Source organism: Danio rerio, chromosome 2 (genome assembly GCF_052040795.2).
Source record: "Danio rerio strain M-AB ecotype USA chromosome 2, GRCz13ab, whole genome shotgun sequence".
Taxonomy (NCBI): Eukaryota; Metazoa; Chordata; class Actinopteri; order Cypriniformes; family Danionidae; genus Danio; species Danio rerio.
The window spans coordinates 6,332,420-6,357,974 of record NC_141022.1 but is presented as its reverse complement, the minus strand read 5'-3'; the positions used below and the strand labels follow the sequence as shown (position 1 = coordinate 6,357,974).

Here is a 25,555-nt window from a genome sequence, read left to right as displayed (position 1 = left end):
TTGTAGCTCACAGCTTCTGCTTTGAGGAGATTTTAGCCGAATCCAGCACTGAACTGGGAGAGATTCTGGAAGCTGTTTTGTCAAATCATGCTATGCATTTTATAATTCTCTGGAACATAATTAATATTGAACTAAAGGCACTTCTGTCTTTGTGTCGTGTCCTTTGGAAGCTCAAATACAGAAACAGACAAATCTCTGTGGAAACTGCAGTGTTTGTGTAACCCTGCTGGTCCTACGCCACACAACCCGCCCCGAGCCGGTATCGAACCGGCAACCTTCCGCATGGGAGTCGGTTGCTCTAAAGGCTGATTTATACTTCTGCGTCAAACACCGGCGTATGCTACGGCGCTGACGCATAGCCCTTCGCCGTGGCCGTCGCCGTCACTGACGTGCACCTCTCAAAAAATGTAACTACACGTCGCAACGACGCGTAGCGTAAGCTCTTTGATTGGTCGGCTAGGTAGCGCTGACGAGTCTGGGCGGGACCGAGAGCCGCGCGAATGGCGCGAGCGATTGTTTACAGGTGTGGAGTACCGTGAAGGAGCTCCGGATGGAAAGTTTTGTTTTGTGTTTACCTCATAGTTAAAGTTGTTGCACGTCCGCCGGTTCCTGCCTCAAAATGAGCGAGTTTGAGCCACTTGTACATCCCGGAAGTGTTCAGGAAAAGCAAAACAACAGCGAAGAAACTTGACACAGAGGAACATTTACACCTCACTGCCAACTAGCGTTTCGGAAGTGTTAATGCAGACCAACAGAGACAGCGCGCAGAAGTATAAATGCACAGCCACGCGCGTTGCATGCGCCGTGGGTTACGCCGGTCACCTGACGCAGAAGTATAAATCAGGCTTAACAAGGAGGCTAAAGACCATAGCCTCTAGTGTCTGTCGCTAGAGCACCTTTAGAGGTCAGAGGAGTGAGGTTTTACCTGGCCTCCGTTACATTTGGACGAATTTTTAGCTTCATCTCTAAACGTTAAGCAAAACGTCAAAACGACTATTGCGTCAAGCTAAAACTAGCAAACAACAATTGTGTCGCGCCTTGCGCCACATTGGGCCGGGTGTATGATAGGACCCTGAGTCTTAAAATGCTGGTATAGGACTTTTGCACAGTACTGTATGTGTCATGTCTGCTGTAGTGCCATCTTGTGGTTTTCTGGACACTAGTTAAGTTTTGGGTTGTTCCTGCTCTGTAGTTCACGTGATCACTAATTGTTTCCAGCTCAAATTTGCCCCTTTCAAACATACAGACCTTTCCGGAAAATTACCAGCAATTTTCCGGAAAGTTTGTATGTGTGAACAGGCCCTTTTTGAAACCGGTAAATTCATTCTGGCTATTTTCCGGAAAGAGAAGTTGTAACATTACCGGTAATTTGCCGGAATGCTGCGCTGTGAATGCAGAAGGAAGATTGCCGGAAAGAGCGCGTCCACGTCTAGAACGTGCTGACGTGAGACACCTGCTTTAGCCAATCAGAACAGTCAGACGCAGTCACGTCCACGCGGTTTATGAGAATAAAAGCCTTTGAATATTTTTTCCAGACACCTTTAGCTGCTAGATGTTAGTCAGATGTTTCTATGTTCCTTCTTAATGCTAACTGTGTAAATAATTATCGATAAAATGTTTATGATAATCCATTGTTTGTTTACCTTCAAGCTTTGCGTGTGCCCGTGTACTCAATACTGATCCATCCGAAGAGGTTGTAATGTAGTCAAATGTTTACAAACACAAGCGCAGCCGTTTAGAGGTCATTTCTGGTTAATGATGTCAGAATTTACCGGCATTTTGCGATGGATGTGTGAACGCTCTTTTCCGGAAAAATTCCGTAACGTCTTCGCCTGTGTGAACAGCACTTTTTTGAATATACCGGTAAAGTCGTTCCGGAAATTTTCCGGATATTTACCAATATCACTGTGTGAAAGGGGCTAATGTCTAATTATTGTTGTCTTTATAAGCTTTGTTACGCTGTGTTTAGTTTGCCTTTGGAGTTTTACTGTTTGCTCGTGCACTCCGTTCACCCGATTCTGGTTTGTTTTGTCCGGCTCTTATCTGGTCCTAGTCTGCTCACTGACTCATCGTTTTGGTCTGTTTGTTTGTTCACTTTGTTTCATGTTATGATCATATTTTTGAATTCCTGTTCAAACATTGGTTGATTCACTTTTGTTTATTGTGTTGTACTGTTTGTCTCTGTTCGATTTTTAAACCTGGCCTGTCCCCTTATTTTTTTATTAAGACTTCTATTGCTGCACTTGGATATCTTTTGTATTTTTGTGAGCCCATCGTGACAGTATGAGGGTGTTTATAGATAGATGAACCAGTCACTGACAAAAATTCTATATAAAACACTATAATCCATACAGCTAAAACGGTTAGTTGATGACTCAGGCAGACCAATAGTACTAATTGAGTATAGTATTATTGAATGTATGGTTAAATGGAATATCTTTCATACAAAAACACAAAGGCATCTCTATTTAGTTTTAGATGGAGCACAAATAGGTTTGAGGGATTACAATTTTCATATGAACACCGATCACGAAGTAAAACACCATGAGATTTAGTGAGACTGTCTTTTGTGTCTGCCCAGCTGCTTCAAATCTGTGCAGTCCAGATATTCCATCAACCTGTCTGAGAGAAAACACCATCGTTGTTAATACATCCTGACAAGCCTTTTTATATTTAAGATTAACGGCTGTAAACCCATACGGTCTAATTAGTTTTACACTAATAATTAGTCAACGACAAACATCTTCCAATGACGAAGGAGGGGTTGGAAAATGCGACGGGTTATTTTAAATGCGTCCGTTTTGCGAAATGCTTTCTTAAATGCTGCCAAGCGGTTTGACTCATTTTGACGGAGGAGAACAGGAACGAACCGCACCGCATCATCAGATTCTAATACTTCTGACTGCTGAAGCAGACAGTTTGTAATCATGTGTGATCTATGGTGCCTTTACAAAACATGAATCATCAAAACGCCACTTTCAAATGCGCACATATGCTGATATTTGCAGTTAGTCTGAACCCATGAGCTTAAGTTCTGTTTAGCTGTAATGTTGATCACCCTGCCTTGCTTTGTTTTTTTGTTTTAAGTTTAAGGCTCCTACACACCGGGACGCTTTTTGTTTGCGTTTATCGTCAGCATTTTACAAGACGTTTTTCTGCATTCAAATCCAAGTAATGTTCACTGGGGTCAAGCAGAAGAATATGCAAAATCACACCTTGAGGTTAGATGGCGCTACACAACTTTAAGCTTCCGACACCCGCTTGTAACACAGAAGCAGAGAAAGAGATGAGGTTTACACGCTTGTTGTAAAAGTTACTGGTGACTCAAACAAGCATGAATGGTTGAAGTAGCAGCTCTAGCTCTAGCGATGAAGAAATGATTATTGTTCAGCAGAGCTATAAGCAGCTCCATGTTCATATCGCCTCTGGTCGTCTTCTTCAATTTGCGCTCGCATTGACAGTTTTGCGCTTGAGCAAGTGCTGTTTACGTCAACTTTAGCAGCTCCGTGCACGTAAACAAAAGTGCCGATTTGATTGGAGGAGAAGGTTTTAACGTGGTGCGTCAAATCAAAACAACGAGCATGAGGCGTTTTTTTTTTTTTAAATGAAAAAATCCATTTTCCGCCTGCCGTTTTGCGCATTGGAGTGCACGATCACATTGACGCCCTTTATTTAGTCACGAGGCGCTAAACGTTGACTGAAAACGCGAGCAAAAGCGTCTCAGTATGCACGGGCCTTTATTCATTCATTTCCTTTGGCTTAGTCCCTTTACTCATCAGGGGTTACCACTGCGGAATGAACCACCAACTAAACACAGCGAATGCCCTTTTAAATGCAACCCAGTATTGGGAAACATCCATACACACTCAAATACTATGGCCAATTTAGTTTATTTAATTCACTTATAGGGCGAAGCAGTGGCACAGTAGGTAGTGCTGTCGTCTCACAGCAAGAAGGTCGCTGGGTCGCTGGTTCGAACCTCGGCTCGGTTGGCGTTTCTGTGTGGAGTTTGCATGTTCTCCCTGCGTTTGCGTGGGTTTTCTCCGGGTGCACTGGTTACCCCCACAGTCCAAAGACATCCGTAGTGTTTATGTGTGTGTGTGGATGTTTCCCAGAGATGGGTTGCGGCTGGAAGGGCATCTGCTGCGTAAAAACGTGCTGGATAAGTTGGAAGTTCATTCCGCTGTGGCGACCCCGGATTAATAAAGGGACTAAGCCGACAAGAAAATTAATAAATCAATAATTCACTCATACGTCATGTGGAGGAAACCTATGCGAACGTGAGGAGAACTTGCAAACTCCACACAGATATGCAGACTGACCCAGTCGGGACTTGAACCAATGACCTTCTTGCTATGAGGCGACAGTGCTAACCACTAAGCATTCACATCGCCCATTTTAAAGTTAAACTTTAATAAATCTGACGTCTGTAGTGCACCAGTCATGCTGCATACAATATTCTGTAAGAGTTTCCCCTCGCTGAACTGCCGCCAGCTTCGACATAAAGGTATACGTGGTTCTGAATTAATCTCCCTCCTCATCAACATTACCATTAAAGGGTTCAAAAGGTTGATAATTTCAAGGTGGATGTGATGTATTATTCTGGTAATTTATTGTGGGATCAATGCAGCGAAGCCTGATCTGAATGGTTATTTTCTCTATCTCTTCCTGTAGTGGGAATTGCTCAGCTGCTACAAATGGAGAGGGAAAACATTCGTTTTCTTGCTGAATTATTAACTGTGGTTTACTGATCTCTGTCTGTGGGACAGACTAAAGGATAAATGTAAGAATTAGAGGTGGAAAGAACTTGAAGGACAGCCCGAGGCTATTCCAGAAGCTCCCTGCAACTGTCCTCCATCTGACTCCACAGCTTATTTTCTGTTTTTAAAAGAGAGCTTCACATGTTGATGTGATATGTTTCATTTAGTGAAGTTTATTTATCAACTAATTTCGAGAAGATCACGTGCTTATGATTGCTTATGGCTGGGAAGCCACTATAAATAGTTCCATATAACAGCCATCTTCGTTTGGAAGAATCCCCCCTTCCACCCCTACTCCTCATTTTTCCAAGATGGGTGGCACGGTGGCCCAGTGGTTAGCACTGTTGCCTCACAGCAAGAACGTCACTGCTTCTAGTCCTTACCAAGCCAACCGATGTTTCTGTGGGGAGTTTACACGTTCTCCCCATGCTCATGTGGGTTTCCCCCGGTTTCCTCCCACCTTCCAAAAACATGCAACTTAAGTTAATGGACTAATCCGGCACCATAGACATGCTCCTAATAAGTAGTTATCTCTTAAGAGCAATCACTATCTGTTCTTTAGCTTCTACAACAGGGGAGTTCTCGAGATCTACCCAAGCTCAAACTCCCCTCTCGCCTTGCAAACGGAAGGGAGCCCCGGGCTTGAGAATCTTATGAGCTCAGGGCTCTCTCCCAGGAAAGCATGCCAAACAAGCTTTATAATCAATCACTAGCTATTATTACCTCCAGAAATGTATTGTATGTCAGCGCTCCCAAAAGAGACGTTTCGCACCTCTAAAAGCCACCACGCGTTCATTTCATTGCGTCTTCTTCTGAGGTGTGAGTCATTTATTATAATTGAAAAAAAGGCTCACAGTGGATTCACTTAATGCAGAAAATGTCATTGTTATTTTTGATATTTGCTACCAATTTATCAGGAAGTGACTTTGTTCGCTTTGACTCTTAAAAATGGCCCTTCATTCGCAAAATTTTTATGCCATATTCTAAAGCTATCGCACGTGAAATCGTATCTTTTTTATTTAGTGGCTAATTCAAATCAATTCGTATGATTTCATTCACAGAATTTAGTACGATTTGGTCATCCCCCAATGAGGGTTGGGTTTAGGGGTGGAGTTTGATGCGACGCTCCGATGCCAATCATACATTTTTCGTACGACTGAACTCGAATTTGTACAAATTAACCACTAAACTGACAAAATGTAAAATAGTTATGCTTCCTGGTGAGATCAGGCTGGATATTACAGTTTTGTGCAAAAAAATCTAATTGCCATCTTTGAATGGAAACCTAGCTATAGTGACTTGCTCTCAGAAAGTCCTTCGTCTTTCCTGGAGAGCAAAAGAAAAGCCATTGCATTCCGATTTCCTGTTGCAATTGCATTAACCAACTGCTCCAGGGTGTGCTGATTGTGCCATGGCCAAGGTACCATGTCATCTATTCACTGGCTTGTTTCCTCTGCCCATTCTGCATCGACCTTGATCACAGCTTGGAGTGGATTTTGTTACAGATCTGCCTCCTGTTTATGGTAAAACATCCATACATCCCAACATCCATTAGTAATTGCAGGTCATTTCTCTCAGGCCTGTTGACTGATCTCTGCCCTTTGCCATGGAGACAACCGAACTGATGTTTAATCATGTGTTCGGACTTTGGATTATGAGACATTGGGATTGACAGAAGATGACCAATGGTTTTCAGGCTGTGGGAAAACTTCTTTACAATCTTGAGAATGATCATCAGAAACTCCTTGGTTCCTTGTGAAATATTCCCAAAACTCTCTTTGGCCAACCTGACACTGGTCTAACTCCATTCCTGTGTCCTTTGTCTTCTGAGCCATCTCAGATTACAAATTTAAACTATTCATTCCTTTGGCTTAGTCCCAAAGGGGTGGCCATAGTATTTATCAGGGGTCGCCACAGCGGAATGAATCGCCTATGTTTTATTTTCCGCGGCGGATGCCCTTCCAGAAGATTTAAACTATGTTGTGGATAATTCTTGACCAAAATAGATTGATCTAGAGAAGGTGTTCCTAAACATCGAGAGAAATCCGCTGAGGTGGCTCGGGCATCTGTTTTGGGTGCCTGCTGGACATCTACCTAGGGAGGTGTTCCAAGCATGTCCCACTGAGAGGAGGCCTCGAGGAAGGCCCAGGACACACTGGGTAGCCTGGAAACACCTTGGGATCTCTCTGGAGCAGGTGTCTGGGGATAGGGAAGTCTGGGGTTCTCTCCTAAGACTGCTGCCCTCGCGACCCGGCCCCGGAAAAGCGGACAAAAATGAGATAAGATTTTTTCAAGATACATGTGTTCAGCTTAAAGTGACATTTAAACGCCTAATCATGTTAATTCGGCAAGTTTGGGTAATTAGGCAAGTCATTGTATAATGATGGTTTGTTCTGTAGACAATCGAAAATAAATATAGCTTCAAGGGGCTAAAAATATTGACCTTAAAATGGTTAAAAAAATTAAACACTGCTTTTATTCTAGTCATAATAAAACAATTAAGACTTTTTCCAGAAGTAAAAATATTATAGGAAATACTGTGAGAAATTTCTTGCTCTGTTAAACATCATTTGGGAAATATTTGAAAAGGAGGGCTAATCAACTGTACGTAATCCAAATTAATGGAAATTTAGAATCAATCAAAATACATAAATCTTATATAAATATTTTCAGAGCGCATAGAAACAGACCCCTCTGTCTCATAACTACATGAGAAGTGCCTTTAATAAATAAAGCAATGTAAATACTTCTATTCCATGGAGATCTTTTACACAGTGTGTTCTTCCACAAGAGACAGCACAAACTATAGGGAATGCAAATGCTTTACGCTCCACCTTATGAGCCATGAAATTACTACCTTTGTTAGATAGCCCTACAAAAAAAAAGAGGATGACTCATAGAAAGAGTGCTGACAACAGAGAAGTGCTGCAAACCTGGTTAAGTGGGATTGCCCTGCCTTCCGACACACTGTAACACTTCTGATTTTATGAACTCTTACCTTTTAATAATAGTTTGGATTTAGAATGATACAATTTAACATTGGCTGAAGTATTAAAACAGCACTGCCCCCTTACAGTACTACAGTAGTTACATAAAACCAGCAAATGTCTACTTAGAAATCATGTCATTTCCATTGATGTTTTAGGTTAGATTATTTAATGGCATTCACACACTTGGCGGAGTTGCCCTGTAACAACCCAAGCGAAGCTGAGGTTACCTGTACCCATAATGCACATTAATGCTGCACGCATGTCAGAGCAAATTTGCAAAGTTTTTTAATTCATTAATTTATTCTCAAAAAAAAAAAAAAACATGCATTCCGCCAGCCGAAATCATGTCGCGCGCACCTAAAGCAAGCCTCCGCAAACCCCGCGATGACGTCACATTTGCCGTGCATGCCCAAGCGAACTAGCGGACGTGTCGAGTCCAAACCTGGCTTAAAGGGTCACGAAACACCAAAACACATTTTTTGAGCTGTTGACAGTCGTATATGTGTCCCACACTGCTAAAAACACTATTAGGACACCTATATTTCACTAAAAAGTGTAAATTGGTTGTTTTTGCATTATTTCAAGCAAATTCGTACTTCTGGTTTGAAACTAATTTTTGAAGCTGCGTCACGGCCGTGACATAATAGCCTGTATTCCAGCGTGCAGACCTGACGTCTGTGCCAGAGTGTGTCTTATTACGTCTTACAGTGTGCTGCATTAATGCATGAGTAAAGCTTGGTTCAAACCAATCAGCGCGCTCTATTGTGTAACTTCATTAATATTTATTACTGTCATAGTGTTCAGACGGCAGAGACGCCTTATTGTGTTGGCAAAACAAGCGTGAAGTGTTGCTTTTATAGTTTGCTGCAGTTAAGTTTCGTTTTCATTTTCTCTCTGTGAGAGCGCAGCTGGAGTCTCGTGTGGATTACGGGGTACGCGACGCTCGACAACAATAACTTACGTGTCTAAGGAGGATTATTGTTTACCTGAGAGCTGTTCTCATCTGCAAATGCTGAGATCCGGATTCGCTTGTAGTCTCCTCTTAATAAAGACGTGGCTCTAGTTGCTGGTAATTGTCCTGTCTCTACAGATTTGGTAAGTGAGCGACCAGTGCTCTTTGTTTATTCAGTTTGTTCGTATCGAACTAAGTTAACTATTGCACCGAGTGTAAACATGTTAGCACCACAACCAAACTTTAACCTCGTGTAGGATTTTCACCGCATTTTATGACCGGAATAACACACGCGGCTTTCTGACGCTACCTGCTGTGTGCATCTAAGTTTCCGGGAAATGCGGAGGGTTTTTTACTCTCATTCGCCGTGCGGTATCAAATAGTGTATGAAAAATACACGCTTAGAGCAGTTCCTCGAATCAAATATCTCGTTTGTCGCGAGGGGCATGAATGAATTCCCTGAATGAAAGAGCCAAACTGCAGTTAAAGTCCACCATTTAATAATTTGGCAAATAATTCGACTACAGAGTCCATGTAAACACAGTCACTTTCTCCCCTGTGTGTGTGTGTGTGTGTGTGTGTGTGTGTGTGTGTGTGTGTGTGTGTGTGTGTGTGTGTGTGTGTGTGTGTGTGTGTGTGTGTTTTGACTCTGAAACTCGCGCGTGCCCAAATAGACACTCCCACACCATCCCACTTTAGTTCCTCCGACACTCCCCCCTAAACAGAGCTGGACACGCCCACTTTTCTGACTTTTTCCAAAGTAGAGGTGTGAAAACACCCTGCTGAAACGAGGGGGTTTCATGGCCCTTTAAGGTTAGGGTAAAGCCGCCATACCTTTCCACTGCACATTTGGACACGACTGTCGGAATACGCCCCCTTCTGGCAGCCGCACAGTATTTTCAGTGTTGTCGTGCACCACGGGGGAGAAGCTGATTCTCACCGTGTCCAAAGTAAAGGAGGGCAAAAGCAAGAGCCTTTATTCTCTGTGCGTTTACATATTTTAATGGATAAATGAATACTAGAAACTCATTGTGGCGAGGGGGTGTGGCCGAGAGCCGTGGGAACGGGGTGAGGCCACCGCGTAAGTGGATACACCTGCGGTGCGCACCTGCCTCGGATCCCATGGAAGGAGCTCTGGACCATAAAAGGAGGACCGATGGCAGAGGAAGCCGAGAGAGGACCGGGCCCGGACATATTTTACTTTTGCTTTCAGTTTGACGGCAGTCTCCGTGAGGAGCTGCCGTCCGTTTGTTTTGGTTTAGACGGCAGCCTCCTTGAGGAGCTGCCATCACTGTTATTAATAAATACTTTAAAGGAGGTCGGTTCTCTGCCTCCTTCTTCCCGGCGGCCAAAGGGCCGTAAACATTATTACACTCATAGACCGCTAAAATATTGGAGGGAATGTGGAGACAACATTAAAAATATATATTTTTATTACTTTCTTACTTACATTTATGAACAGAAAAGTTTATCTTTTTAATATAGACTTTTTATAATTAAAAAAATAACCAAATAAACTAATTTAAATATTAAAATAATTTAAATAAACTCCTATTTCTCATCTCGCTGCTCACGGATCTGCTTGGACAACACTGGAATACATCATATCCAGTCGGCAGGTCACATACGGTCTAGTCGCAGGAGTCCAAATATTTCAACGGATCTGCAGCTCAATTCGGATCCGATCTGTTTAGTAACAACTCGACCTCGTCGTCTGTCCACAAAAAAACCTCTCCAGCTTTCTTTGCCATTGCGTTCATTGTTCAACCGGCGTTTGTTGACTAACAATAACCAAATGCCGAGCGTGACACATGCTTTCTGTTTATACTAGAACGCGCAGGGTCATATCATCATGGCGGCATTTTTTTCTCCCATTCGCTCTGCGGTATCAAACATTCCATTAAAACAACACTCTTCCAGCAGTTCCTCGCATCCAATATCTCATTTGTCACGGGGGGCATGCAGGAAATGTTTCTGAATGAAAGTGCCAAACTGCAGTTAAAGTCAACAAATTAATAATTTGGCAAATAATTCGATTACTGATGCCCATGTAAACACAGTCACAGTCTTTCTCCCGTGCCTGTGTTTGTTTTGCTTCAGTAAAAATCAGCATGTGCCTAAACAGAAACTCTTATTTTTATGCACCCTCTTTCCCTCCCCCGACACTCCCACCTTTTCCTGGATACACCCACTTTCCTGACTTTTTCCAAACTAGAGGTGTGAAAACACACCACTGTGGCAGGGGGGTTCCGTGGCCCTTTAATATAAAGGGGGACCGAATTTTAATTTTTGGGGGGAACTATCCCTTTAAACTCTATATTAATAATAATTCAAAATTATTGCTTCTGTCATCTTTTTTGTGTTCACCAGAAGAGATGAAGGTGTGATAACATAATGACTGTTAATCACAATAATGGCAGATTTTTATTTTATTTAGCCATATTTAGTTTAGTTTTTCATAATTAGTTTTATATATATATATATATATATATATATATATATATATATATATATATATATATATATATATATATATATATATATATATATATATTTCTGCCCTCTACACCCTTTAAAGCTTGCGCATTACATAAACGGACTAAAATCTTTATGTTTAATATTGGCGACAAGTCCCAGTCTGGCTTATTTGCAATCAGTGTGGAACAATGAGCTAGATTTTGAATAGCCTGCACATTTGCTGCAGTTTCAATCACTCACTGTAGTCGCTGTTCTCATCCTTGATGCCGTCGATGGATCCGTCAGGCTGCATCTGCAGGTAAAAGCCCTGCTGGCTGAACAGTCGTGTCACAATGCCTTTCAGCTGCGGCTCTGGAACAAATAAACACACAGGCCCGCACCCAACCCACATTTTTATCAGAATCCACCCCGACACATGGCAATTGTTTCATCATGTCAACAGATGTTAGTTTAGGATGAAATTAGCAGTCTGAAATGATGTCTTCTTGTCTGATGGATGGCAGTGAATGAATGCACTTGTGAATGTGTTGATAAACCTCGGCGTATTTGCTCTCGGCGACCTCATAAATCAATTTCACTATAAACACCAGCCGCAAGAAGACCATCTGCAGCAGTAACAGTGTTTCCTGTGTGGAGTGGTGACCTGCGCAATAAAGCTTTAAAGTCGGCATGAAATCAAAAACTTTTTGAAATCAAGAATGCGGCTATTAGTCTTTAGGGCGGAGCTATCAGTGATTTAGGGCGGAGCTATTAGTACTTTAGGGTGAGACTATTAGTGCTTTAGGATGGGACTATTGTGTCACGGCTATTAGTCCTTTAGGATGGGGCTATTAGTAATTTAGGACGGAGCTATCAGTGCTTTAGGGTGGGGCTATCAGTGCTTTAGGGTGGAGCTATTAATCCTTTGGGATGGGGCTTTTAATCTTTAAAGTGGGGCTATCTGTGATTTAGGGCGGGGCTATTAGTCCTTTAGGGTGTTGCTGTCAGTCCTTTAGGATAGGGCTACACTTTGTCCTTTAAGGCAGGGCTATCTGTGAAGTAGGGTAGGAATATCAGTTCTTTAAGGCGGGGCAATCAGTACGTTAGGGGAGGGGCTATCAGTCTTTTAGGATAGGGACTATCAGTCATTTAGGGAAGGGGTTATCAGTCCTTTAGGGGAGGGGTTATCAGTCCTTTAGGGGAGGGGCTGTCAGTGCTTTAGGGTGGAGCTATTAATCCTTTGGGATGGGGCTTTTAATCTTTAGAGTGGGGCTATCTGTGATTTGGGGCGGGGCTATCAGTTCTTTAGGGCTTTGCTTTCAGTCCTTTAGGATGGGGCTACACTTTGTCCTTTAGGGCAGGGCTATCTGTGAAGTAGGGTAGGAATATCAGTTCTTTAAGGTGGGGCTATTAGTTTTTAAGGCGGGGCTATCACTACTTTAAGGAAGGGGCTATTAGTCTTAGGTTAGGGGCTATCAGTCATTTGGGGTGGGGCTATCAGTGCTTTAGGGGAGGAGCTATCACCCTTTAGGGGAGGGGTTATCAGTCCTTTAGGGGAGGGGCTATAAGTCCTTTAGGGTGGAGCTATCAATCCTTTGGGATGGGGCTTTTAATCTTTAGAGTGGGGCTATCTGTGATTTGGGGCGGGACTATCAGTTCTTTAGGGTGTTGCTTTCAGTCCTTTAGGATGGGGATACACTTTGTCCTTTAAGGCAGGGCTATCTGTGGATTAGGATAGGAATATCAGTTCTTTAAGGTGGGGCATTTAGTCTTTAGGGCGGGCTATCAGTACTTTAGGGGAGGAGTTATCAGTCATTTAGGGGAGGGGCTATCAGTCCTTTAGGAGAGGAGCTATCAGTCCTTTAGGGTGGAGCTCTCAATCTTTTGGGATGGGGCTTTGAATCTTTAGAGTGGGGCTATCTGTGATTTGGGGCGGGGCTTTCAGTCCTTTAGGAATATCAGTTCTTTAAGGTGGGGCTATTAGTCTTTAGGGCAGGGCTATCAGTACTTTAGGGGAGGGATTATCAGTCTTTTAGGATAGGGGCTATCAGTCATTTGGGGTGGGGCTATCAGTACTTTGGGACAGGGTTATCAGTCCTTTAGGGGAGGACCTATCTGTCCTATAGGGAAGGAGCTATAAGTCCTTTGGGACGGGCTATCAGTCCTTTAGGGGAGGAGCTCTCTGTTCTATAGGGGAGAAGCTATAAGTCCTTTGGGACAGGGCTATCAGTCCTTTAGGGTGGAGCTTTCAGCCCTTTGAAACAGGGTTATCAGTCCTTTGGGACAGGGCTATTGGCCCTTTAGGGTAGAACTATCAGTACTTACTGATATCTGTTCTTTAATGCGGGGCTATCAGTCCTTTAAAGGAGGGGCTATCGGTCCTTTGGGACAAGGCTATCAGTCCTTTAGGGTGAAGCTATCAGTCCTTTAGGGTGGAGCTATGAGTCCTTTAGGGTGGAGCTATCAGTCCTTTGGAATGTGGCTATTATGTCAGGGCTATTAGTCATTTAGGGTGGTGCTATTAGTGTTTTAGGGCGGGGCTATCAGTCATTTAGAGTAGAGCTTTCAGTCCTTTGGGATAGGGCCAAGATTTGTCCTTTAAGGCAAGACTATCCGTGATTTAGCATAGGTATATCCGTTCTTTAAGGTGAGGCTATTAGTCTTTGGGGGGTTGGGGGTCTATCAGTCCTTTAGGGGAGGGTCTATCTGTCCTTTGGAATGAGGCTATCAGTCCTTTGGAATAGGGCTAGACTTTGTCCTTTTAGGCAGGGCTATCCGTGATTTAGGGTAGGGATATCAGTTCTTTAAGGTGGGGCTAGTAGTCTTTAGAGTGGGGCTATCAGTCCTTTAGGGTGGGGCTTTCAGTACTTTTAGATGGAGCTATCAGTAATTTAGGGTGGAGATATTAGTCCTTAGGGGTTAAGCCATTGGCCCTTTGGGATGGGGCTATTAATCTTTAGGACGGAGCTATTAGTGAATTAGGGTGGGGATATCAGTCTTTTACAGTAGAGCTTTAAGTCCTTTAGGGCAGGACTAACAGTGCTTCAAGGGCAGAACTATCAGTCATTTATGGTTGGGCCATTAGTTCTTTAGGATGGAGCTATCAGTCATTTAGGGTGAAGCTATCAGTGCTTTAGAGTGGGGCTATTTGTTCTTTAGGGTGGGTGTCTTGTTTCTGCCCTGCTTTTGAGGGAGGCAGTGGTTTGAATGAATATGATACGATTCTGTTCATAAAATTTAGCTCCTCATTCTTGTCATCATCGACCAATGAAAATATTCTGGACCAGAAGGTGCCGATGGTGATTCAGGCGAACAACTGAGTGCAACCGGCATTTAAATCTTTCTCCATTTTGTTTATCTTCCAAAGAGCCAATCTCAAAGGATGAAATCATGCACCGCTCTACATTTTTTTTTCTCATTTTAAAAACCATTTCAAGAACGTCACCATAGGGGAAAAGGGACAATCCTAACTTCCATTTCATGCCGACTTTAAAAGCAGGCCTGAGAGGTGAGGAGTGAAGAGTGCCACATGAATGACCAGGCATGCAGCAAAGCCCCACAGCTTTCAGGATCCCAGGCTAGAAGAGTTGTGAATGTCCATGATGGTCATGATCAGCTATTCATCACGGGCCCCATCTATCCACTGCAGACCCTCTATCTCTGACAGGCTGGAAGGGCCATCAATCACATGAACGAGCCTGCCTACATTCATCAGGAAGAACATTACTAAATCACATCCGGAATCTACACCTCTATAAATAAAGACTGATCTAGGGGGCTGGGGAGGGAAATTTGGGTATAATTCTGTGGATATGTATTGAATCTCTTGAGAGAATGTCCAGGTCATATTTTTCTGAATACTTTTAAAGGGATATCAAGATTTCTGATGCATCACGAAAATAAAGATTTGAGTAAATTTGTCAAATTGTAAATAAATATAATTTTACAATGTTTGAAAAATGAAAAGGGATATTTTTTTTGGCAAAAATATGACTTGGACACACATCTGACCAATTTTGTGAGATGTATAGTCTCAATGCAATAGAGTGAAGGAACTACAATGTCCATTTGTATGCAAATCTCACAAAAAAGCATAACTTATTTACGTATAGTCAGAAAAGTGGCTAATTCGTACAAATTCATACTATTTAATTTGTATGAAAACGGGTTTAAAAAGAAGGCGTGTCCCCAAATCCACCCCCAACCATAATTGAGGGATGAGCAAATCATACTTAAATGTATATATGAGATCGTTTAAATTAATATGAATTAGCCGATAAATCAAAAAGTTACAAATTGGCATGAGATTGCATTGGCAAAAACTCATAAGCAAGTTAGCATTTTAGCACCTCCGCTTCCATCGTCTCAGAGTCTGCTTTTTTTAATGGGATTTTGCTTAAATAAGGTTAAATTAACTCAAACTCAAGATACTTTAATTTTATTTTATGGCTTAAAACACACCAGCTTCACCTCTCTCGTAATTTTCTTGAAGAATTTGGTTCCTAGCAAGTTGTTAAATGCACTCACCGGCCACTTTATTAGGTACACCTTTCCAACTGCTCGTTAACGCAAATTTCTAATCAGCCAACCAACTCAATGCATTTAGGCATGTCGACATGGTCAAGACGATCTGCTGCAGTTCAAACCGAGCATCAGAATGGGGATGAAAGGAGATTTAAGTGACTTTGAACGTGGCATGGTTGTTGGTGCCAGTCGGGCTGGTCTGAGTATTTCAGAAACTGCTGATCCACTGGGATTTTCAAGCAAAACCATCTCTAGGGTTTACAGAGAATGGTCTGAAAAAGAGAAAATATCTAGTGAGCGGCAGTTTTGTGACAGCAAATGCCTTGTTGATGCCAGAGGTCAGAGGAGAATGGCCAGACTGGTTCCAGCTGATAAAAAAGTAACAGTAACTCAAACAACCAACCGAGGTCTGCAGAAGAGCATCTCTGAACACACAACAAGTCCAACCTTGAGGCAGATGGGCTCCAGCAGCAGAAGACCACACCGTGTGCCACTTCTGTCAGCTAAGAACAGGAAACGGAGGCTACAACTCACACAGTCTCACCAAAATTGGACAATAGAAGAATGGGAAAACGTTGCCTAGTTTGATGAGTCTCGATTTCTGCTGCGACATTCAGAATTTGGATAGGTTCAGAATTTGATGTCAACAACATGAAATTATGGATCCATCCTGCCTTGTATCAGTGGTTCAGGCTGGTGGTGGTGTAATGGTGTGCGGGATGTTTTCTTTGCACACTTCGGGCCCATTAGTACCAGTTGAGCATTGTGTCAATGCCACAGCCTGAACCTGAGTATTGTTTTTGATTTCTTAAAAAATGACAATGAGTTCACTGTATTCAAATGGCCTCCACAGTCACCAGATCTCAATCCAACAGAGCACCTTTGGGATCTGGTGGAACAGGAGATTCGCATAACGGATGTGCAGCTAACAAATCTGCAGCAACTGCGTGATGCTATCATATTAATATGGAGCAAAATCTCAGAGGACTATTTCCAGAACCCTGTTGAATCTCTGCCATGAATGATTAAGGCAGTTCTGAAGGCAAAAGGCGGTCCAACCTGATACTAGTAAGGTGTACCTAATAAAGTGGCCGGTGTCTGTATGACCACATGCGTTGTCTAAAACATTCAGTCATTGCATCGATCAGAAACTCATACTCCTCACACACACACACACAGTATATAAATATAATATAGCATAGATTAAAATTAACCAACAGGATTAATCCTAATCATGGACCATGTTTAAAAAACTTACTTGACAAGTTATCGGGACGATGGTAGAGAGGTTGAAGGTGAGCGACCTTTGTGTAATTCGTTTTAGGTAAGCTCGTTCGTGTTTGTGCCTATAAAAGTCATGAAAGAGGTTGGAGGCTGAAGATTATCAAAACATGTAAGTATAATCTGAACAAAGAGCTTATTATTTGCAAAGCTTCAATGGGAAAATCCTATGGGGAATTTAATCAAAGGAACCAGTGTATTGCTAACTGGTTGGATTGGGCTACACAATGACGTCATAGCTCCTCCACTCTATTTTATAACATCTGTCTATATTCGCCCGAGATGTCGCATGTCATATCAGCATCAACACAGTTTGCATGATTCTCCAGACCAAATTCCACATCGCCCCAACTCATAAACAGAAACAATCACAATCGGAAATGTTGACAGATGATGCCATGGTAATGAAATGGTGAATGGTCACCTTGACTGCTTAATTCACGGAAGGAACACGACACAACAGCAGCACAGAGCAAACACCAGCCTCACTGCACGGTAACAGACGCACATATGAGAACAGGGGCAGAAACAGAAGTAGAGAGACACCGAATAGAAGGTTTAAGACGAGAGGAGGAACAAATGAAAAAAAAAGAAGGAGAGGGGGGCGAGAGACAGAGAGGTAAAAGGCGTGAGACATACATAAAAATAAGACAAAGACGGAAGAGATCAAAACAATAGTCGGAAGCAAACTACAAGGACAAGGCAGACATCGGCGACTGCCAGTAGACAGGAGCTAGTCCCCCATGAGCACGAAATGGGTTGGGTAACTGGAAGACACAGCACATGGATGGAGGCTGAGCTACTGACCTAGCCTGACGCCCTTACGGGACACCTGTGGAGGTTTCGAGGGCGCATCTTATAGAGGGAGAAGGAAAAACAACATTTTTACAGACAGATTCTACAGCAACAGCCGTCAAATAACTGATCATATGTTGGGGAGAGGGGATGCGCTTGTCCTACTCATTTTTATTTATTTATTTTTTGAAGCAGGAGGAGGACATTTATATATTTAGATTCATTTCACACGCTTCGTGTCAATTTTCGTAAAGCGAAAAAGCACGATAGCATGGTTCAGTGGCCAGTGAGACCTTATCCATCAATAAAACTAACTGTACAGTCCCTCCCTGTGCTGCAGTAAAGCAGTTCCTACTGGAAAATCCAGCTTAAGCTGGTAGCTGTGGTTTCTACATGGTCTAAGCTGGTGTACAATGCAAGATGCTCCTGTCCTGTTAGAAATTACAGCTGCCAGTCCAAACGGGATTTTCAATCAGGGGAAGGTTTGCATCTGAGAAAGCCCCTGGTGCACTGCAGCACCGCTCCATAGATTCTGGCTGTTATAAAATAGCATTGTTGCACTGCATAAAGTGTAATCTTGTCATCATCCTGAGCATTAACAGGTCTGACCAACTGCTAGCTGCTGGTTTAAGATGGTGCTGTCCTATCGGAAATCACAGCTGCCAGTTTGAGATGGATTTTCGAAAAACATTAAACATTTCATTGTAAGAAATCCCTGGTGCACTGCAGTGCCAATGAATTCTGGCTATCACAAATTAGCAAACTTGTCAAGAAAAGGAGGTTTTAGCACAGCCTCTGATGCCAAAATGACTGAACTATTTGGTAACAGTAATAATGACACTGATAAAACATGTATAAATATACATTTCAAAGATAAATCGACATAAAACGATTTGTGCATTCAGATTGTTAGGATGGCAAATCGTTTGGTGACAACTCGTGAGCTATGAAACAGGTGGGATTACGGGGGGTGGGAGGGGGAGATCATTCGCATTGCAATAAAATACAGTGGAGGATATATAAATATGTGTGTGTGCTCCTCCGGCAGACTGCAGCAGAGGCTTCGGGTGGGGGCTGTAGTCTTAAAAAGCATCCAGCACTGACCTGGTCGCCGGCGAACAGGTCTTTTCTTGCCGCTGCAGAAGCGGACTTTACTGAAGACCCCCAGGAAATGTCGCTCGCAGAGGGAGCGGGGGTCTTTGCTGGGACTCGGGCGGCGTTTGGAGGCAGAGACCCGGTCGCTGTTGGACTCCCGCGCCTGGCGTTTCTGTCGGATCAGAGAACTGGCGATTGCGGCCATCTCGAGTATATTGAATTAAACGAGAGCTGTTCGACGGCTGCAGCTGTGAACGCAACGGCTGGGAATAAGGAACCGAGAACGACACTGAATTGTCCGCGCAAAGATTTTAGCCAGATGTCATTCCGAAATCCCTGCGAAAAACAAAAGAAAAAATCCAGACGATACTGTTAAATGAATCGCATCCCTTTTCTCAGATCTATCCGGACGCTTCATATAAGATTATATAAAGCACATCTCTGTTCTCCATCTTAGATATAACAATAAAAATCTAGATAATTAAAATAAAAAACACGTCCTATGTGGACAGGAGTAACCTGGCTGTCACGCAGGTATTCCTGGTGCCGAATCAGACGCGTAATTCCTCCAATAAAACGACTGCTACATGATCCACATCTCTAGTTCATTCCAGATTATAACTTTGCATGAATCCCGAAAACAATTGGAGCCCATGGCACGACAGCCTTCTCAGGCACTACTGAGGTAAATGAGTGACGCGGGAGCAACTTCGCTGGACCTCTGAGCTCTCCAAATTATTTTACAGCCCTTCATAATCCTTCTGGTCGTCATATTCCATCGTTCTCCACGTCCGAATTTCGTATTGTACTTAACAAAATGAATTGCAATTCAAATATCGAGCGCACAGAGCGGATCCCTGCGAAGCCATTTGTGGGAATGTTGTAAGATCCAGACTAGAGCTGGTGCTGACGGTGAGGTGTGTGTGAGTCTCTCTCTCTCTCTCTCTCTCTCTCTCTCTCTCTCTCTCTCTCTCTCTCTCTCTCTCTCTCTACGCAATCATACGTGATTGAGGTTTGGATGAGAAATTCGCTGGGGTAAACGTGAGTTAGAGAGATGGAGGTGAAAATAACAGGGAGGCAGAGGAGGATTGTCCAACAGATGGTCACCTCTGGCTCATTACCTGTGTGTGAACGTGCCACGGTAATCCCTTTGACTTCAATGTATGCTTGTCATTGCGTCCAATCGACAGGTAGCGTTAATATTTAGCTTGAAAATTAATTAAGTCTTAATTTTGTTTCACTTCTGACATTGTTTTTGTATCACACTTGGCGCTGATCTACACAATCCAATAACCGCGGAGTTTGCATTCGCTCCTTCTTGAGTTTGTCTTTCCAGTCCATTAGACTAATTGTTGCACGAACTGTCTAAAAATAAATTAATTCATTAATTTTCCTTCAGCTTAGCCTCTATATTCATCAGGGGTCGCCAACTTATCCATGTTTTACGCAGCGGATGCCCTTCCAGCTGCAACCCAGTACTGGGAAACATCCATACACGCTCATTCACACACATACAGCCAAATTAGTTTATTTAATTCACCTATAGTGAATGCCTGGTCCAGCCAGGACCCGAACCAGTGACCTTCTTGCTGTGAGGCGATAGTGCTAACCACTGAGCCACCATGTTGCCGAAATAAATTAGCAGAATATGGAAACAACACATAAGCTTCACATGCGCAATCATGTGATAAAATCACGTCAAATATGAGGAACAATTGTGAAATACGTGGATTTTTATTAGAGAAGGAAGCTTTGAAACATCTCTAATGCAAATCTGTGACAAAATTAGAGTCATTTTTTTCTGGTGTTGCTGTAATTTTTGACTCAAGACCTTGTATTTAATATTAGATCTCGCATTTTGCGATTTGATATGCACAAAATGAGGCTCGAAGTGCTTTTTGTGGGATGCTGGCTGTTAACTCTGATCATTTTTTTGTTGAAAAAGATACTCTTCGTTTTTTAGAAGAGAATATGATCAACCTTTGATCACGCCCCTTGATTATGATCAAGCCCCGTCACATCGCAGTAAATTCCACTGCTAGTGTATAGTCATAAGAAACTAAATAGCGTTTTGATCGACTACTACAAGCTGGGAAAACATCAGATAAATATGCCAATGGAATTAATGTTAAAGCTGAATAGATCTAATATTTACACATTTGCTTGAGGAAGGAATGATGGGGGTAGCTACATTACTATTACTATTTACATAACATCTATGTCCTTCCATAACATTAAGTGACATTAAAACTATCAGATAGCACTATAGCTATTTATTGATTAGCAATCTCTCAACGTTGGGATGTAAAAAAACATGGGACAACATATAGCTTCAAATGATAGAATACAGAGCAAACATTAGAAAATATTGACAATACAATAAAAGGTTTAGCCTATTAAAAACAATAGCCTATACAGAAATTAAATAAAGGTATAAAATCTGTTTCACTTTTAATTGTATTTGCATGGTGATTAAAGTTATTGTAGTAAACTTTAATTACTGTAGTTACTGTTAACTTAGTTACTGTAGTTATTTAGTGAAGAGCAGCAAATTAATCTCTCATTGTGTTTTGCTTGATAACAGAGGTGTTAATGTAAGAATGCACAGATCTATAATGAAGCATTCGACTACTTTAGAAACTGTTTGTGCTCATTTAAGAGAAAATTAGTAGTGTTTAAAATAAAACACGCAGGAAAGAGCAAAATAAATAAATAAATAAATAAATAAAATAAGAACTTTTCCGACGGTCCCTTACTGAGAGCTCCGCTCAGCACGGGCTCTCCCGGCTAAACGCAGATTACCAGGGCTCAAACGGAGCATTGCTCGAAATGTCGAGCGAAAAAATAGAAAAAGACAGCTGTGAAACATAACCAGCTTTGTCTTTTTGAAGGAAACACACTTTAGGGGCCCTATCATACACCCGGCACAGTGTGGCGCAAGACGCAGCGCAATAGTCTTTTGGTAGTTTCAGCTTGGCACAAGAGTCGTTTTGAGGCGTTGCGCTATGCTGTTTAAATAGCAAATGCATTAGCGCTCATATGTGCGCTCATAGGCGTTCTGGTCTAATAAGGGAGGTGTTCTGAGGCGGACCGCTGACGCGTTGCTATTTTGAGAAACTATAATAGATTTTTCATTAGACCAAAACTAACCCGGTCTAAACTCCGGCGCAGAGTTGCGCCTCGCTTACACGCTGCTTAATACGCACAAGAGAGCAATAGGCAAATATCTTTACATATGAAAAAATTTAAATATTAAGGATATATATAGGATATAATAAGAATAGATATAGGATATAAATATAAAGGATTAAAATATTACAAAACATATTATTTTCTAGCCTACATAAATATGAAAAACCACTGCTTTTATGCCTTCTTCATCTCAGGAGGCTTTTTCAGTTAATTTATAACAATTTGCTTTTGTATAATGTTATTATTATTAGCAGTATTATTTATTATATCCATATTTATATTTGTTTTATTAAAAACAAGCTTAGATTTGCCCACCTGCAGGTTTTAGACCATATGGGGCATGGCAGGTGTATTTGGAAATAACTCAGTATTTTGACCACACTTGGTCATTATCGTTCATTTATTCATTTGCTAGAAATTAGAACTGAATTTAGAAATAGTTTTGAAACAAATCTTTGCGCTTAACAAATGAAATTAATTATTTATAGGCTAATTGATGTCTGTGAGTAAAGGCTTCCCTATCCAAGAGCGAAAGTGAAAGTAGATCCATTATCTCTCATTCTCACGCAGTAGATGCTCTGTTTAACTGTTTTCTGTTAAAAAAAACTGTTAACTGTTAACTGTTTGCTTGTGAAATGCCCATTTTTTCCACTTAGACTTACTTTGCGTCCTGTAAATAGCGAATGCGCTCTTGGCGCGACGCAGCTGGGTCTTAAAGGGAATGGAAGATGAGACTCTAATTGGTTTATTCTCAGAACACACCTATAACTCATTAAGAAAATAAACTCAACCCTTTTAGACCATGCGCCTTGGCGCAAAGCAGGTTTTCCCGTCCGTAAGTTAGCAAAAACGCGTTCTGAAAGCGTTTGCGCCCTGCGTTTTGCACTCTGCGTTTTGGGCTCTGCGCATGGACCGTCAAAATAGAGCCCTAGATCTTTTTAGGCTAAGAGGTTTTTGAGTTATTGCTGTCAATCGTACTGGTTTTGATTCACCGCAATGTAAATATAGCTGCAGCTATGTGACGTTGCGCGACCCACCTTTGTTCACTGTGCGACCCACAGTTTGAAAACCCCTGATGTACATAAACTGATGGGGAAACAACTAAAAAGATGCATATTAATGTCAACAAAATGCATAAAAAGTTATGTGCCATGCAGGGAATTCTGGGAAAGTCAGTTTACGATTATTCGGTGTATATATTCAGGAAACATACCGTTAACCAGGTTACGGATTTGTACTGTAGCATTTTTACAGTTTTTTACCGTTAAAATCACGGCCATTTTTTACATTTGATATTATATTTCAAAATACATTTCATTACATCCCTGCAGGGGGGCTAATAAGTTTGACTTTAACTGTATATATCATGCATCTCTAATACCAATATTGTAAAGTTAAAGCTGCTGCTGCTATATAGGATCCAACATGACTGCTGACTAACCCTGAAAACACTGATGCTGAAATATGCTAACAAGGTTGCAGGATTCCAGCTAACACTGCTGCTGTTCTACTTTTCTAAAAACACAATATCTTTAGAGAAGCTAACTATAGTGTCACAATTTTGCATTGACAGCTAGCCTGAGGGGTTATATTCTTTGACAGCGCTGGGTTAGACGGGCTGTTTGTTGACGGGGCGAGCAGAGAAAGCAGGGTTTTAGGGTGTTTCATGTCCTCATGAGTGGGTACACGCGGGTTTCTGATTCTGCAGACACTGAGTGGGTGGATCACGTGGCTCTGACACGGAAAGCCTCTCGCCTTGTGAGAAGTAGCAGCATTAAAGATTCACTCGGCTTTGGGAGTGCGCTCTTTCATGCTCCTCCAAATTTAATGCGCAGCTAAGAATGCACTTGCAGCTATCTCCTCGCATCAACATGGACTTAACACAATGGCGTTTTGGTGTTGTCAGGGTTGCATTTTCAGACGTTTAGTATTAGGGCTGCACACTGTTTCATTTCAGCATCGATATCGTGAAGTCTGCAAGGGATTACAGTTGACCAGACATTACAGTTAACAACATAGGAGTGGTTTTCAAATTGTATCCTCAGACTGAAATTTTATATTTATTATTATTATTTTTATTTTTAATGCGTTTGACTGTGTAAGCATTTCGAGAATTTAAGCCATTCGGGTACATTAAATTAGAAGTTTATAGCATAATGTACAATATATAATTATTTACTAAAATGATAGAGTTATTATTGTTGTTATTAGGTTATACAGTGATTATTTAATTTCTATTTCTGAAATACTGTTTGACTCCTGGAAAATCATCTGGTCATCTGGTAAAACTGCATTTATATCGTTTTATATATATATATATATATATATATATATATATATATATATATATATATATATATATATATATATATATATATATATATATATATATATATATATACATACAGTTGAAACAAGTTTACATACACGCTAAAAAAGGAACATACCATTTTTTTTTTAAATGTCTGATGATAAATCATACTAAACATTTACTATTTTGGTCTGTTAGGATCACCTTAATGATTTACATTTGCTAAATGCCAGAATAATGAATAATTAAAATAGTTAATTAATATTAATTTATAGACAGTCAAAAGTTTACATACATTTCCTTGGTATTTTATTAGCTTTGCTTTTAAACTGTATGACTTTGGTCAAATGTTTTGTGTATCCTTCCACAAGCTTCTCACAATAGTTTGAAGGAGTTTTGGCCCATTCCTCCTGACAGAATCGGTGTAACTGAGTCAGATTTGTTGGCTGTCTTGCTCGCACAAGCTTTTTCAACTCTGCCCACAAATTTTCTATAGGATTGAGCTCAGGGCTTTGTGTTGGCCACTCCAAAACATTCACTCTGTTGTCCTTAAAGCACATTTTAACTAATTTGGCAGTATGCTTAGGGTCATGGTCTATTTGGAAAACCCATTTGTGGCAAAGTTTGAATTTCCTGGCCGATGTCTTGAGATGTTAGTTCAGTATATAATATAATATTCAGTTATATAATCAGTATATAATTCTGACTTCAACTATATATAGGGGTAAAAAATATTGTAATATCTGTTTTTTCCAATATCATGCAGCCCAATTTAGTATTACCATTTCAATTGTTAATTATTATTAAAACTGTGGTTATTTTAATTTTGAAAACTCACTTTAAATCATGTAACATTGCAATTAGCTGTTATATGCATGCATGTTTTTAAATATACACTGTAAAAAATATCTGTTAATTAGTTTTTTCTATATTTTGTGATTCACAGGTGTTTATTTATGGTTGTGATTTGTATTATGGGATGTTGATCTCTGACTTTTGATGTCGAAAATTCAACTCTACAGCTTAACAAAGTGCTTAACAAAGTGACTTTTAAGAACATTTTTGTAGTTTAAATATAAAATAACGTATATAACAAATAATATAAAAGTCAGGAAAAAATAAGTTAAATAACAGAATAACAGTTAAGAGTAAAATAACAGAAAATGCACTCGTGATTTATTGCAAGTTTTTGTACCGT

At 41.2% G+C, this 25,555-nt stretch overlaps 2 protein-coding genes and 1 long non-coding RNA gene across 8 annotated transcripts in view; 1 reads left to right on the top strand and 2 right to left on the bottom strand.

Annotated features, from left to right (window-relative positions):
* Window positions 1-25,555, bottom strand: part of il20rb (interleukin 20 receptor subunit beta) — a 203,216-nt gene that overhangs the window by 78,756 nt on the left and 98,905 nt on the right. The gene's annotated exons all lie outside the window — the stretch shown is intronic.
* fgf12a (fibroblast growth factor 12a) overlaps window positions 1-25,555 on the bottom strand; it is a 93,909-nt gene that overhangs the window by 39,872 nt on the left and 28,482 nt on the right. For 2 of the 6 annotated variants that reach the window (XM_087240115.1, XM_087240112.1), the window contains exon 2: window positions 11,421-11,531. In XM_087240115.1, coding sequence (XP_087096241.1) covers window positions 11,421-11,531 — 111 coding nt within the window. 6 annotated transcript variants of the gene reach the window in all.
* LOC147846192 (uncharacterized) lies at window positions 1,420-9,292 on the top strand. The gene is made up of 3 exons (XR_015478221.1): window positions 1,420-3,878; window positions 3,927-4,007; window positions 5,171-9,292. It is a non-coding gene; the product is annotated as an uncharacterized LOC147846192 (long non-coding RNA).